Here is a 14146-nt window from a genome sequence, read left to right as displayed (position 1 = left end):
GGCATAGCTCTAGCACATTTATTGGGGGAGTGGGCCTAGGTGGGGGGATGGGGCATCAGGGAATTTGAGGAGGGAGAAAGATTGTAGGGAATTAAAGAAAGTGGCTGCTTGGTTGGGTCTTGGAGAATAAGGGGAGGGGTGGTGTGGTTGGAGATTTGGGGGGTCAAGACAGAGTGACTGAGGAGTTCTGGATAGCGTGGGATATCTGTGCAGACTCTGGGGAGGAGGGATGGGTATCTATACAGTTTGAGGTTGAGGGTTCTGGTTGGCTTAGAATAGGGGTACACGGGTAGGGTCAAAAAAGGGGTTCAAGGATCTGGGAGTGGCTGGCTGAGGTTTCAGGTTAGAGAATGGGTTGAAGGGAGAGGGTGAGGAGAAGTGTATCTGGTTGGAATGAGGGGAAGGATCCAGTCTTGGGGACCAGGCCAGGATGGTCCGGGGTAGGAGGTCTGTGCAGGGTCTTGGACATCTGAGAAGGGGGGATTATGCTTGACTGGCCTAGGGTGGGGGCAGGGCTGCCTACACCATAATCTTTGGTGGTGGGTGGGATTGAAATGGGGTGAGGGGATGTTTTCTTAGAAAAGTCAAACGGAAATAGGGAGTTTGAAGTGGGGTTATATGCGAAGTGGGGTTGGTGGGGATGAGAGACTAGCTGAGGGATTGTGCTTGTAGGGTCTGGAAGTTAGGTGTCTGGAGATTTGAAAGTACGAGATGGTGTGAGAACCGGAGGGTCAGTGGAAAGTAAGTTATCAAGGATGAGTAGGTTGGAAGGTTCAAGGCAGATCCCAGACTGGGTGGGCGGATAGTCTTGGCGCGCGCTGGGGACATCTGGTTGGGCGGAGTCAGGTCGGCTTTAAAAGGGCGGGGGCGCTGAGGCGGCTCCCAGGGTTCACGTGTGCCCTGACCCCTACTTGGCAGCCGCCCCGGGCGGCGACTGCAGTGGGGCCTGGGCCGGCGCAGGTGCGGCCTGGATGGAAAGGACGCCCTCGGGGGACAGCGCGGACGTCACGGCCGCAGGGTCCACGCCAGGCGGCAAGCGGTAGCGGCGGTGGAACTCGCGCGCAATGTATCCGTGCTCATCCTGGAGGGAGAGAGGCTTGAGAGGCTCCGCCAGGTTCCCGTAGGTGCCCCGCCCCTCCCGCCTGCGGATCCCGCCTACTCGTTCTGGCCCCGCCCCCGCCAGCGGGCTCACCGGGCGCTCCTCGTGGCGCGCATGAACCTCCACGTGGTCACCAACCACCTTGACGGCAATTTCCTCGGGTGAGAAGTGTTTCACATCCAGCAGCACCGAGAAATGCCCGGGGTCGGTCGATACCTGCGCACAACCTGATGGTCATCGGGCGGGGCGCGGCTCCCGGGGCCCAGCAAGGCCCCTCCCCTCTGCTCCCCTTCAGCCTATCCTGGCCTCCGGAACTGGGGCGTCCTCTTTCCCACTCTTAGCCCCCGAGGACCTCTTTACCCAGAATAACTAGCATCATCCCTCCCCCTGTAGCCACTGGGGTTCCCCCCTCATCCAGGGTGATGAGGGCCCATCCCTTGCCCTCCAAGGTCAGGGACAGCTGCCCTCACAGGGGAGGCCTGCCGGCTCCCCCAGAGTCAACAACCTCGTAGTCCGTGTATCCTCCTGGGCACTGACTCCTCAGCCCCCTTCCCCTCACAGCCCCTGGGGCCTTTACTGCTCCACCTCCGCCAGAAATCGCCAAGAAGCCTCCTCCCCGAGTCTCCAGAGTCCTCTTTCTACCCTCCCGCTCGAGTTACGAGATTGCTTGAGCCCTCAGCAGTTATTAGTACTCCTCCCCCTCTTCCGAGTGTCCAGACCCCCCTTTCTCAAGTTGCAGGACCCTCCCCCTCTGCCTCTCCATGAGACACACACAGTCACCACCCACAGTCCCCAAACTCTCTTCCTCAAGAATAACAAAAAATTCCCTCCCCCCGTCCCCGGAATCACTGGGAGCCCCACGCCTTTCAGAATGACTGGGCTCCCCCTTTCCCCCAGATTCCGTGGGTCCCCAGCCTCCTTCAGAATCACCAAGACACCCCTTCAGAGTGAGCGTCCCCACCCTATTAGGGACCCAGCCCTTACACTCCTCTGGGACGTGAGACCCTCATCACACCGACTGGGCCCTCCCACCCGATTCAGGAAAACGACCTCTGAGAATCCATACTCAGGGAACTCCGGAAGCCCCTCTGAGTGGCCGGCCGGACTCTCCACCCAGCTCAAAGTCAAGGGACTTTCCTTTACCCCCCTCAGGGTGACCGAGTACCCCAGCCTCGGAAGCAGTCGGGTTACCGCCCCTCCCCCAGGTCTGGCACCTGGGCGGTAGGCAGCGCCACGCTGGGTGCGCGCAGGTAGTAGGGGGCCAGCGCGGCAGGGCAGAGCGCAGCCAGCTCGGCCTCCAGCAGCCCCTCGCCGAAGCGCTGGTCGAAGAGGCGCCCGGGAGCCGACAGCCCAGGCAAAGGGGCCGAGGCGCGGCGCAGCCAAGACGGCTGAACAGGCACCGGGATCTCCATCCTGCTCCGCCGTCGCCCTAGGCTCCGCAGTGCTCCAGCGAGCGCTGCCGCTGCTTTATAATACGCCCTGTGTCCGCCCCTCGGCGGGCCGCCCGGGGACATTGGGACCGCGGCCAGAGCCGGCCATTAATAGAGCCTTATTTAGACAGCCCAACAATGACTTGGCCATTTATTAAGCGCATGCTGGATGCCAGCGAGGTATCATTCCCTAATTTCCCGAAAGAAAAACTAAGGCTGAGGAGGCGGAGCCTTGCCAAAGTGGGGTGCAAGCGTGGCGTTTGGGACCTACAGCCTGAAAAACCCGCCAAAGAATTCCCAGTCCCTTTAATCCACCCCCGCCCCGAAGGTGCTCTGAGGATGACGCAGATGCCGGTCTTGGGAGCAGATTCCTGGGTAGAGGGAATGCTGTAGCTGGGCCAGGCTGTCAGGAGGACACAGAACAGACCCTATTCCCATTTGAGCAGGGCCCTGGACCCAACCCCTGTCAAGCCTGGCCTAATTCTGTGCGTCTGACTCAGCCTCGGGTGCGCAGGACAGCGGGGTCTGCCAGGTGAGCAGCAGCCAGGGGGCGCGGGCAAGAACAGTCCAGGCTGGCCCCCCGGGGGCCGCACGCTGGGGCCCGAAATAGCTCGTTTTGATCCAGCCACCTCGGCCGGGAGCCCAGGCTTGGCACTTGGAGCAACCAGCTGCTCCTGGAGCAAGACGGAAGTGGTTAGAAGATCGGGGGGGACTGGTAGACTTCTGGACTGATGAAGGGATGGCGGTTAGAGAGGGGCTAGGCTCCCTGATGGCCCCTGCAACGGGAAAATCCGTAGTTAGATTGGAATCTGGATGAGATTTAGACAGCAAGAGGGGGAGTGGTTAGAATACACATCTACAGCAAAGAGAATGCATTGGAACCTCCTCCTAACTGCGAGCCCAGCCTCGGATCCTTTCCATTGGTCCATGGGCTTGCCAATTACTGCAGCGCGCTACCGTTCCCCAATCAAACATGCCCTCTCATTCCCGTTACAGCCAATTGTGAGACATCTCCCTTTGGCCATTGTCCAATTACTTTTATTTTCCTCTCTATCATTGGTCGCCTTAGAGACGGCTCTCTTCCAGCGCGGCCAGTCCCAAAGAGGGGCGGGGTTATAGGGTATTGCTAAGCGACAAAGATGCGCTCCGGGTGAGTCCCAAGACCGAGCAGGGCAGGCGGAATCGTCGAGGTAGCTACAGGATGGACCGCAGGTGATGGATTACAAGAGGCCTGGGGAGGATCAAGGGTGAGAGTCACACAGCCTAAGATCAGGTTTGCTACGGTCCGGAGTCAAGTGTGCTCAACCGTACTGGAACTACAACTCCCAAGATGCTCCCCAGCCTTAAGCGGCTCCCACCTTGGACTTTACCACAGCGGGGGTTCCATAACGTTTTACCTTCCGCTCTCTAAGTGGCCCTAAGGGCTTCCCCCACCCCAAACGTGTCCGGGGGCACCTTGGGAATTAAGATTCGTAATTTTGAATTTGCTCCCAGACTGTCACGGGTGTCTTGCTTAGGCGGAGCCCAGTGACTATAGGAATTGTAATCCATCTACCCCTCTCCTTAGTGTCCCAAGGACTTATGGGAAATATACTGTGATAGGGTTTAGCCTTGGCTCTTCTAACCTCCACTTCAGAATCACCTGGAACTCTGCGAAACAGATGTATGTAGATGCCCAGCTTCCCTTCCAGATATTCTGATTCTTTTGATCTTGGGTGAGGACCACGCCTCTGTATTTTTAAAAGACTCCTCTTAGACTGGATCCAGGGTTATGAATCACCAACCAACAGTTCCCGGGTTCTCTGAGACTGCCCCAAGGACTGGTGGGAATCGTGCCTCCAGTGTTATTATATGGAATGTACGGTGGTGCTTCATGGGAATTATAGTTCGTCTCTTCCAGGATTCCGTGGGAACCGTAGTGTGGTTTGAAGCCACTACTGGCCATCCTGAAGCCAGACCTGGCACCCCCAGGTGAGGACACCCCACAGAGAGTGCTGTGTGCCAGCCAGTAACAAGGGAGTGACGACTAGAGGGAAGGAAGACGTGATGAGAGATGGGGGTGAGAGATTAAAAGACGGCCTCTCCTCTCTTCCCATGGCCTTGCCCTTGTCCTCCACCACCTAAATCCCTTGTCATCTCTCCAATCACTCTGAGTTGTTGCCATTGTGGGATGTGTTTCCGCCCCTCTGGACTGAGACTTCGTATGTGTCTTCGTTTCCCTACAGAAATGACTCCTCAGCCTCACTTTTTCTTCTCTTCACCTCCTCTGTCTTAGACCCTGAGCCCTTCCAGATCCCAGAGATCCAGACTTCCAGAAGCTTCCAAGGCTCTGGCCACAGGCCCCAGCTCCCCTGAGCTGTTTGAGGAATCCTGGCCATCCAGCTCAGGGACCCCTTCCCCACCCAGCACCACTGAGGGCCAGATGAGAGCCTCTCCACCACCCACTGTGACTGACAGTGGGGACTCCGTGGTGGCCAAGTAAGTTCCAGTAGCTCTCAGGGAAAAGAATTGTTTGCATCAGTGCGAGGGGGAAGACATAATAATCATCCTAGCCAGAGCTGCACTTTTAGGACCATGCTTCATTCATGTTACCAAGCGCTCTGAAGCTAGGTTCAAATCCAGGCTTTATCACTGTACAATCCTGGCCTCAGTTTCTTCAGCTGTAAATTGAGGATATTAATAACACACATGTTCTGGGTCTGTTTTAAGTTTTCAATGAATTACTGTCAGTACTGCATCTGTAACAAACAATAGTGAGCCACATAGCACTTGGATTTGTAGGATCCAAGTTCAGCTGCTATAAGAAGGAGTCCCAAATGAATCGTGCCTTAAACAAGAGTGTTTATCAATATGTCTCCCTCGCCTAACAGTCCAGGCAGAAGCAACCAGGGCTGATATGGCAGCCCCTAACTGAGGTGTCAGAGACACAATTTCCTTCTCTCTTGTCGCTCTCCCTTTCCTAGGCTGTTAGCCTTTCCTTCATGGCCCATAATGGCTCCCAGCCACATCCACTTTCCAGAATTGCATCTTGTGGTCAGGAATATACATGGCCATAAAGCGGCAAGGGCATCTGGCAAATGTATTTATAGAAGAGTGTCTATGTGCCCAGGGTTATATCATCTTACATAATATTGCGTTACTGTATAAGAAAGGAGAACAGATGCTGAGGATCAACTACCAAGTGTTGCTGTGGTGCTACATGTACACTGACTATTGTGATTGTTATTGTTATTATTATTGGGTGCTTCTCATCCCACCCACCTCCCAATTCTCTGATGCTCACAGGTACATAAACCGGTTCCGACAGGCTCAGCCCACAAGCCGAGAAGAACGCCAGTCTGCAGGCCCAACTCCAGCTGACTTTTGGTGGCTGCGGCCTGAATCTTCAGCCCCTGCAAGTCAACTTGCAGCAGGTACCTGCATCAGTCTCATCTCCTCTTGAGCAATACCCCCAGCAGCTCCTCTGCCTGCCCCCCACTAAATCAACTGGGGCATCTCAGCAGGAGCCAGTGAACCAGAAGGAAGACCCAACACAGCAGTCCTGACTCATGCTAAGATGGCCAGTGCATCGAAGGCTAAGGCTGTGGCACCCCTTCAGGAAATAAAGCAGGTGACACTGCCACCCACTTCTTTCCCTCCATGCCTGGACTGATAGCACCAACCCTGAGGTAGAACTAGCGTCAGAAATTCCCTGGTGATCTAGTGGTTAAGACTCTCCACTTCCAATGCAGGGTGCGCAGGTTCGACCCTTGGTCAGGAAATTAGATCCTATATGCCGCTGCATGGCTCAGCCAAAAAAGAAGGAAAAAAACCAAACAAACATGTAGTTTGCATTAGAGTCAACCCCCAATTCAAGGAAGCCTAAACAAAAAAGGGAGGCTTTGTTAGTGCAATCAAGAAATCCAAAACTAGATGCTTTTGAGCATAGCTGAATCCAGGTGATTGAACAATATTGGGAGGAACTCAACTCGAATGGCTTTCAGTTCCTCCTTGTTTGGTTCAATCTCAGGTAGGATTTCCCCTCAAAATAGCTAAGATGTCTCCAGTAGCTGTAGGCGTCTGATATACTTGATTACTCCAGTGAAAAGAAAAAGCTTTTCCAATAGCTCCATCCAAAGCCCCAGGACTTACTCTCGTTCGCTCATCTCTGTGAGCCAGGCACTGTGGACTGGCGGACAGAACACTGTGACTAGCCAGGCCTGATTGGGAAGGTAGGGTCAACCCTTCTGCTATAACAGTGACTGCATGGAGGGTTATGGATCCACAGAGGGAAACCTGGTCTGTCTTCCCTAAAGAGGAGGAGCAGATTGTCAGCCAGCATGTGAGGGTGCCAGGTGGAAGGTAGACCTGCATTCAGGCCCTCTGTCCAGAGCCCCTTTCCCAGAAGCCTTTGCGATGGGGGCTGGCCTCTGACCCCTCTCACCTCACAGAGTCTCAACACATGGAACTCATCCCTGCTGGACTTGGAGACACTGAGCTTGCAAAGCAGAGCTGCCAGGCTGCTCAAACGCAGGTGCCTCCCCCACCCGCATCATCCTCCCCAGTCCTTCCTCTCTGGGCCCAGGCCGCTGCCTCTGAGATCCCTGTGGCCTCACTTCTGCCTTCTCCCTCCAGCAAGGCCTCCGTCTCCTCCACCTCCTCCCTCAGCCCCAGCGATGGCGGCAGCTCCTCATTCCCCGTCAGCTCTGATGGCCTCTCTCCCTTCTCCATGACCTTCACTCCTGACTCCATCAAGGACCCTGACCTCAAGGCGCAAGGTAAGTTCTGGGAGGTGAGGATGAGGGCCGTCTGGGTGCAAATTCCAACTTTTCAACTTACAGCGCTGTGACCTTGGGCTTCTCTGCGCCTTGTTGACCCAACTGTAAAACAGGGATAATAACTGTATTCCCCTGCTGTAGGTGTCATGAGGATTAAAAAGAGTTGGTGAATGCATGGAGCACGTAGCATGACTCTGTTAACAGTACCTATCATGGGAGGACTTCCCTGATGGTCCAGTGGTTAAGACTCCACACTGCCAAAGCAGGGGGTGCGGTTTCAATCCCTGATCAGGGAACTGAGATCCTGCATGCTATGAGCCATGGCCAAAAAAATTAAGAAAGCATACACAGTAGCTCCCATGAGTATGCAATTTCTCTCTCTGCATCCTGTCTGCAGTTCTGAACACGAAGCTCTAAAATCAGAAGGCTTGTTGCAAATTTGGCACCATAGCTGATTTGGCAGCAAAATTTGATCTAAACAATATGAAGAGTATTTATATATCTATCTCATTTAGGATGAAGTCATCCTTTTTTATTGCGGCATAGTTGATTGACAATATTCTATTAGTTTAAGGTGGACGACATAGTAATTCAAATGTTTAGAGATTATACTCCATTTGAAGTTATTTGTGGAGATGGTGATTTAGTGTCCAACTGTAGCCCACCAGGCTCCTCTGCCCATGGGATTTCCCAGGCAAGAATACTGGAGTGGGTTGCCATTTCCTTCTCCAGAGGATCTTCCCAACTCAGGAATAGAATCCATGTCTCCTGCATTGCAGGCAGATTCTTTATCACTTGGCCACCAGGGAAGCTCTTAACGTTATTAGATTAGCCAAAAAGTTCATTTGGTTAGTGACTACATTATTCTCTTTTATTTTCACTTAAAACCAAACAAATTTTTTGGCCAACTCTATATTCTAAAATATTGGCTATCTTCCCTGTGCTCCACAATATATCTTTGTAGCCTATTTATTTCTACACAGTAGTTTTTATCTCTTATCCCTTGTCCCTATCCCACCCCTCCCCTGCTTGCCTCTTGCCTAACCACTAGTTTGTTCCCTATATCTGTGAGTCAGTTTGTTTTGTTATATTCATTTGTTTTATTCTTTCAGTTCTACATATAAGTGATAAAATATGGTATTCATCTTTCTCTGCCTGACTTATTTCACTAAGCATAATATCTTCCCCCCACTCCCAGAAAAGAACCATGTGTGTTGTTGCAAATGGTAGAATTTCATTCTTTTTTAATGGATGAGTAATATTCCATTGTATATATATACCACATTTCTTTATCCATTCATCTGTTGATGAATACCAAAGTTGCTTCTGTATTTTGGCTGTTGTAAATAATGCTGCTATTGGGGTGCATGTATCTTTCCAAATTACTGTTTTAATTTTCTTCAGATATATACCCAGGAGTGGAATTGCTGGATTGTATGATAGTTCTATTTTTAGTTTTTTGAGGAATCTCCATGCTGTTTTCCATAGGAGCTGTACCAATTTAAACACATTCCCATAAACACTGTACAAGGCTTCCCTTTTCTCCACATCTTTGCCAACATTTGTTATTTGTGGTCTTTTTTATGTAGCCATTTTGACAGATGTGAGGTGATTATCTCATTGTGGTTTTGATTTGCATTTCTCTGATGAGTAGTAATGTTGAGCATCTTTTAATGTGCCTGTTGGCCATCTGTCTTATTTGGAAAAGTGTCTGTTCAGGTCTTCTGCCCATCTTTTTTTTTTTTTTTAAAAAACAAAATATTTTTATTTTGTCCGTCAGGGCCTGAGTCTGGAAACACCCATGGAGTCATCCTATGGGGATGGTGCTGACATTGATAAAATAGTCTCTGCATCAGAAGAGCTGCCATATGTACAGGGCTAAAATTAGTCATAGCTCAGAGTAAGAGGAGGAATACAAAGTGAGGTGGGGGAGGTTGTCTAGTGCTTCTCCAGATGTGAACTTGCTTCCACCTGCACCAACCCCCCCCACAGCTACAAGCCTCATGGAAAGCAAGGGACCATGGCAGGGCTGCTTGCCATTGGGGGCTGCTGGGCAGTGAGGCCAGGCATCCAGGAAGTGGCCTCAGTTGTCCTCAGGCAGATTCTGCTCATCTTTTAATTAATTTTTTTTTTTATGTTGAGTTGTATGAGCTATTAATCCCTTGTCAGTCATATCACTTGCAAATGTTTTCTCCCATTCAATAGGTTGTCTTTTTGTTTTGTTGATTGTTTCCTTTGCTGTACAAAAACTTTTAAGTTTAACTGGGTCCCATTCATTTATTTTTGTGTTTGTTTCCTTTGCCTTAGGAGATAGATCTACAAAAATATTGCCGTACCTATGTTTTCTTCTAGGAGTTCTATGGCTCAGATCTTACATTTAGGTCTTTAATCCATCTTGAGTTTATTTTTGTATGTGGTGGGAGAAAATGTTCTAATATTCTTTTACATGTAGCTGTCCAGTTTTCCTAGCAACACTTATTGAAGAAACTGTCTTTTCTCCATTGTATATTTTTGCCTCCTTTGTTGTAGATTAACTGACCATAAGTGTGTGGGTTCATTTCTGGGTGATTTGATCTATTCTATTCATCTGTGCCTGTTTTTTTGCCAGTACTATACTGTTTTGATTACTGTGGCTTTGTAGTATAGTCTGAAGTCAGGGAGTAAATATTCATATTACTATGAATCTTATGAAATTTTTGTCTTTGTAAGTAAAAAATGGTTGAATAATGGCAATTTCACACTGTTCAACTATATACCAGTGTGTTTGAGTCTGATGTTCTGGCCCAGACCCCTGTCAACCCCGTACATACCTAGCAACTTTACTAAAACATGCAAAGTGTTGAACTCTCAAATTTCTGCCCCCAAGATTTCAGAGGTTGGGTTAAAGACGTGGGTTACTATTTCTGTCATCACTGTTGTTACTATTACTCTGTGCCCCAGTTCCTTGGATGCAGTGGTAGCCAGGAAAGATTCTCTCCATATCTCATGGGACTCCAATGAGTGGGGACAGGCAAGTAGAGAGAACAGAGTGCTGTTTGTGCATGTTGAGTGATCTTTCCCAAGCTCTCCCCTGATTCTTTGATCCTTCCAAGCTTCTCTTTTTATTCACTTCTCCTTCCTGATCCTCAGTTTCCTCATCTGTAAAGTAGGGATAAACCTACTACATACTTCATAAGTTTTTTGCAGAGTAAATGTATGTATTCTTTTATGTAACACACATTGAATATATGTTGTGTGTGAAGCCTGTGCTCGAGATTGGGGATTCCTTAGTGAACCAACCATACATGGTCTCACCTTCATGGTCCTCACAGAATAGTGAGTGTGGGGCACAGAATACCTGCATAACTCCACAAACAAATATAAGTAGAAATGAGGGTCATGCAGGAGAGACTTGTGATACTGGGACGTCAGAGAAGGCCTTCCTGGAAGAGGTGGTATCTAAGTGGAGACCTGAATGATGAAAGTGAGGACTATAACCCTGTAGCCTGTACAAAGGACCTGAGGTGGGAGGGAGTACAATGCAGATAATGAATAAGAAAAGGCAAGAACCAGGGGTAAGGGTAGTGTGAGATAAGGTGGAAGATATTGGCAGGGGTCAGATTACATGGGGCTGCATAGCCATGTGAGGCATTTGGTCATGATCTACTGGGGAGCCACAGGAGGGTTGTGAGCAAGGCAGGGACAAGATCTTTACCAGGTGTTAGCAAACTCCCTGTGGCTGCTATGAATACCTGGTGAGAGACTCTGGTTGTTTGGCTTGGGCCAAAGCCTGAGGAGCAGAGTAGAGGGAAGTGGCCAGGTCTGGAAATACAATCACAGGGTATAGAGGGGAGGGGAGGAGAGGTCCCGGATGCTGTCCCCTACCCCGCTTCCCCTTCTCTGTGCAGCGTTAGTACGTAGGGCTTCTGAGAGAGAATGATAGCCATACTGATCATGACTCATGCAATGATGCCCTGGGTGATGGGAAATGATGTCCCTTTGTCCCATAGGCCTGAGGATAGGTGGTGACTCTGCCCTTAGTCATTGCTGTATTCCCAGCACAGTGCTGGGCACTGGGATGGAACACAATTTTGCATATATTTATTTTCCATTTTGCCTTTATGCCACATATACTGACACCAGGCCCTATTCTTGACACTGGGGATATGATAACAGCCTGGCAGATAAAAACTGCTGTCCTTGTGTAGCCGGCATTGTGGAGGGAGAGATGAACAATGAATAAGCAAACAAGTGTGATCTTTAGTAGTCAGAAGGTGATAGGTGCTAAGGAGGAAAATGGAACAGGAAAGAGGATGGAGGGTGGTGAGGCTGGGCTATTGCAATTTTGAATAGGGCAGCCAGGGATGGCCTCATGAAGAAGGTGGTACTTGGGCAAATACCTGAAGGACTTGGAGTTAACCCTGTGGATGCATAAGTGAAGAGCCTTCCAGGCAAAGGGAACCACAAGTGCAAAGACATGCTTTTTACCAGGAGAGAGGTGCAGCCCAGGGAAGATTCTAAATCAGGAGGGCCCTGACCTGACTCAGGTGTTCAGGCTCCCTGGACTGTGGATGGAGGCAGTTTGGGAGGATGGGAGAGAAGGGAAGCCAAGGAGGAAGTTGCTATGGGGTTGGCAGGTGAGGACGGTAAAGTGGGGAGATGTGGGCAGATTCTGGAAGATCTGCCCTGGTCTCTGCTGTGACCACTGTGTCCAGAACAGTGCCTGGCACATAGTAAGGGCTCAGTGATATTTGTTGATGATGAAGAATCAAATGATGACAGTTTGAAGTCCATGAGGGCTCTCTTCTCTGATTCTGCCCCATTCTCCATTTCCCAATCTGCAGGGGACTTGGGACAGTATCTGGAGAGCCTGTCTGAATAACCTGGTACTCAAAGGGTGTGTGCTAGGCTATCCTTGCTCATTACCCCAGGCTCTGCCTTACCCCTCTTCCCTCTACTTCCTCCACAGCAACCCCAGCACCTGTCCCCATCCCTACTCCTGCCCCGGCCTCCTCCCAGGCACCCCTGCGGCCAGAGGATGACATTCTGTACCAGTGGCGGCAGCGGCGGAAACTTGAACAAGCTCGAAGAAGCCAGGGTGACGGAACCTGGGTGCTGCCGCAGACCCCTGCCCTCACCACCTCGGTGAGATGGAGGAGAGAGGAGCCTGAGTGGGGGGTGGTGGAGGGAGGATCCTAAGGGAAGTTGGAGGAAGGGGGAGGCTGAGGGGGACTGAGGACTCTCTACTATTTCTCTCCCTCTCAGGTCCCTTCCCCCATCTGTCCACAGCCATCTCCTCCCGCTGCGGAGACCCTTGGTTCCCTGGGAACCCAGTCTAACTCCATCCCACTTTGGGGCAGTGTGGTTCCGCCTGGTCTCCAGGAAGCTTTCCGCATGGAGAGGCCTCCTATTCCCCCAGGGTTCTCTCCACACATCTTTTGGGGTCCCAGTCCCCATGGATTCTTCTGGGCCCCACAGCCCAGTCCCTGGATATCTCTTGGGGTCATCCCTCCAACACTCCCGGCCTCCACCCCAGCGCCCCCGGCCTCCACCCCAGCGCCCCCGGCCTCCACTCCTGCCCCTCCAGCCTCAGCCCCCGCGCCCCGTGCCTCCACACCCACGACCCCTGCAGCCCCCCAGGAGCCCCCCATCCCTGCACCAAGCAGCCCAGAGGAGCTCGAGAAGCAGACCTCCAAGCCTCGGAGAAGGAGAGCCCAACGCCGGGAGTCTTCAGGGCGAGTCATGGCCGCGGATGAGCACGAGGGCCCTGGCCCGCAGCTCAGAGGCGTGCTGGGCCAGGTGGTGACAGCTCGGCTGTTTCCGGACAGCCTGGAGGACACGCCCCCCCGGCTTGAGGGCCCGCCTCCACACGAGGCTGAACCTCGGAAAGCCAAGGCCACACATGCTCTGACCCCTCGCTCAGAGGTCACGGCTCTTGTATCTGAATCACCGGGTCGGTCTAAGGCGGGGTCTCGGAATGCCAAGACCCTGCTCCCCCTAGCGGGATCGGTGCTTAGGAAGGACAAAGACACTCCCTTGGCTGAAGTCAAGTGTCTGCAGCCCAAGATCCTGCCTCTTCCAGCTGAGGTGGTGGCCACTTGTGTTAAGACCCCGCCCCCTCCGTTCGGGGCGGGGTCTCTTGAGGTGGTAGCCACGCCCTCACCCTCTGCTGGCCACGCCCCCTCAGAAGACCTGCTCTCCCAGGCTGCCAGACTTCTGCAGGCTGCGGAAGGTGAGCAGGCATGCACGCCGCGCGTGGCTGCCGTGTTCTGAATGGCAGTCCATTACGCTATGAGTCCGGCCCCTTGAATCTTGCTCCTTTCCCGCTTAGACTCCGATGGCAGCGAGTTCCAGGACGACCCTATACTGCAGGTGCTAAGGATTCAAAGGACAGCGCTGCGGCGGCAGAAAAGGTGACCATCGCCAGGATTTAACACAGCCGGCCCCTGAATTCTGAGACTGCCATGTGGTGCTCACCTCTCCTGAACCCCTTTCCAAGAACACACTAATACCCCAGATCCTAATCCTGAGCAAATACCTCAACCTCTACCCCACTGTCCTTTTTCCAGGAAAGTGGATACCCAAATAGCCTGCCTGCTGGGCCACCCTGAAGACCCAGAGTCTTGGTCTCCTCCAGTCAGGTCGCCCCCCCGGATCCCCAAGGCTGCGGCTGAGGAGGGAAGGAGCCTCTCTTGAGGCCAGATGACTTTGAATTGTACAGACTCTATTTTTCTTAATAAAAAAATTTTTTTCAGATTACAGGTTGTCTCCAAAAAAGAAGTTGTTTGAAAAGGCCAAGGGTCTTGCTAATTTAGGGAAATAGCTCCCTGTACCCCCCCCTCCCCTCCCCCACACTAGCTCTGCTCTGCACTGCTTAACTC

General features: G+C 51.8%; 2 protein-coding genes across 4 annotated transcripts; one reads left to right on the top strand and one right to left on the bottom strand.

Annotated features, from left to right (window-relative positions):
• Nucleotides 1-2: 2 nt before the first annotated feature.
• Nucleotides 3-2581, bottom strand: HSPB6 (heat shock protein family B (small) member 6). The gene is made up of 3 exons (XM_043437505.1): nt 2314-2581; nt 1193-1315; nt 3-1081 (listed from the first exon to the last, which is right to left on the bottom strand). Exons 1-3 carry the CDS (start codon nt 2509-2511, stop codon nt 908-910), a joined length of 495 nt encoding a protein of 164 aa, XP_043293440.1. The 5' UTR covers nt 2512-2581; the 3' UTR covers nt 3-907.
• Nucleotides 2582-4227: 1646 nt separating this feature from the next.
• Nucleotides 4228-14014, top strand: PROSER3 (proline and serine rich 3). Of its 3 annotated transcripts, none has more exons than XM_043437290.1 (10): nt 4228-4588; nt 4805-5007; nt 5815-5942; nt 6033-6139; nt 6960-7042; nt 7144-7286; nt 12235-12410; nt 12531-13497; nt 13597-13678; nt 13835-14014. In XM_043437290.1, the coding sequence occupies exons 1-10, from the start codon at nt 4583-4585 to the stop codon at nt 13959-13961; spliced, it is 2022 nt and encodes a 673-aa protein (XP_043293225.1). In that variant the 5' UTR covers nt 4228-4582; the 3' UTR covers nt 13962-14014. The 3 variants fall into 3 exon arrangements, with proteins under 3 accessions (XP_043293225.1, XP_043293223.1, XP_043293224.1); XM_043437288.1 differs by having other exon boundaries at nt 4255-4588; nt 6030-6139; XM_043437289.1 differs by having other exon boundaries at nt 4255-4588; nt 6030-6139; nt 12531-13505; nt 13835-13976.
• Nucleotides 14015-14146: the final 132 nt, after the last annotated feature.

The sequence above is a fragment of the Cervus canadensis genome, chromosome 18 (genome assembly GCF_019320065.1).
Source record: "Cervus canadensis isolate Bull #8, Minnesota chromosome 18, ASM1932006v1, whole genome shotgun sequence".
Lineage (NCBI taxonomy): Eukaryota > Metazoa > Chordata > Mammalia > Artiodactyla > Cervidae > Cervus > Cervus canadensis.
This window is presented reverse-complemented; position numbering and strand designations above follow the sequence as displayed.

Coding starts and splice junctions, on each gene's coding strand:
- HSPB6 (XM_043437505.1), bottom strand. CDS start 2,511: ATGGAGATCCCGGTGCCTGTTCAGCCGTCTTGGCTGCGCCGCGCCTCG. Junction 1,316..2,313: donor TGGCGCTGCCTACCGCCCAG/GTGCCAGACCTG, acceptor GGTTGTGCGCAG/GTATCGACCGACCCCGGGCA. Junction 1,082..1,192: donor CGCGCCACGAGGAGCGCCCG/GTGAGCCCGCTG, acceptor CTCTCCCTCCAG/GATGAGCACGGATACATTGC.
- PROSER3 (XM_043437288.1), top strand. Junction 12,411..12,530: donor CCCCTGCCCTCACCACCTCG/GTGAGATGGAGG, acceptor TCTCCCTCTCAG/GTCCCTTCCCCCATCTGTCC. Junction 13,679..13,834: donor GCGCTGCGGCGGCAGAAAAG/GTGACCATCGCC, acceptor TCCTTTTTCCAG/GAAAGTGGATACCCAAATAG.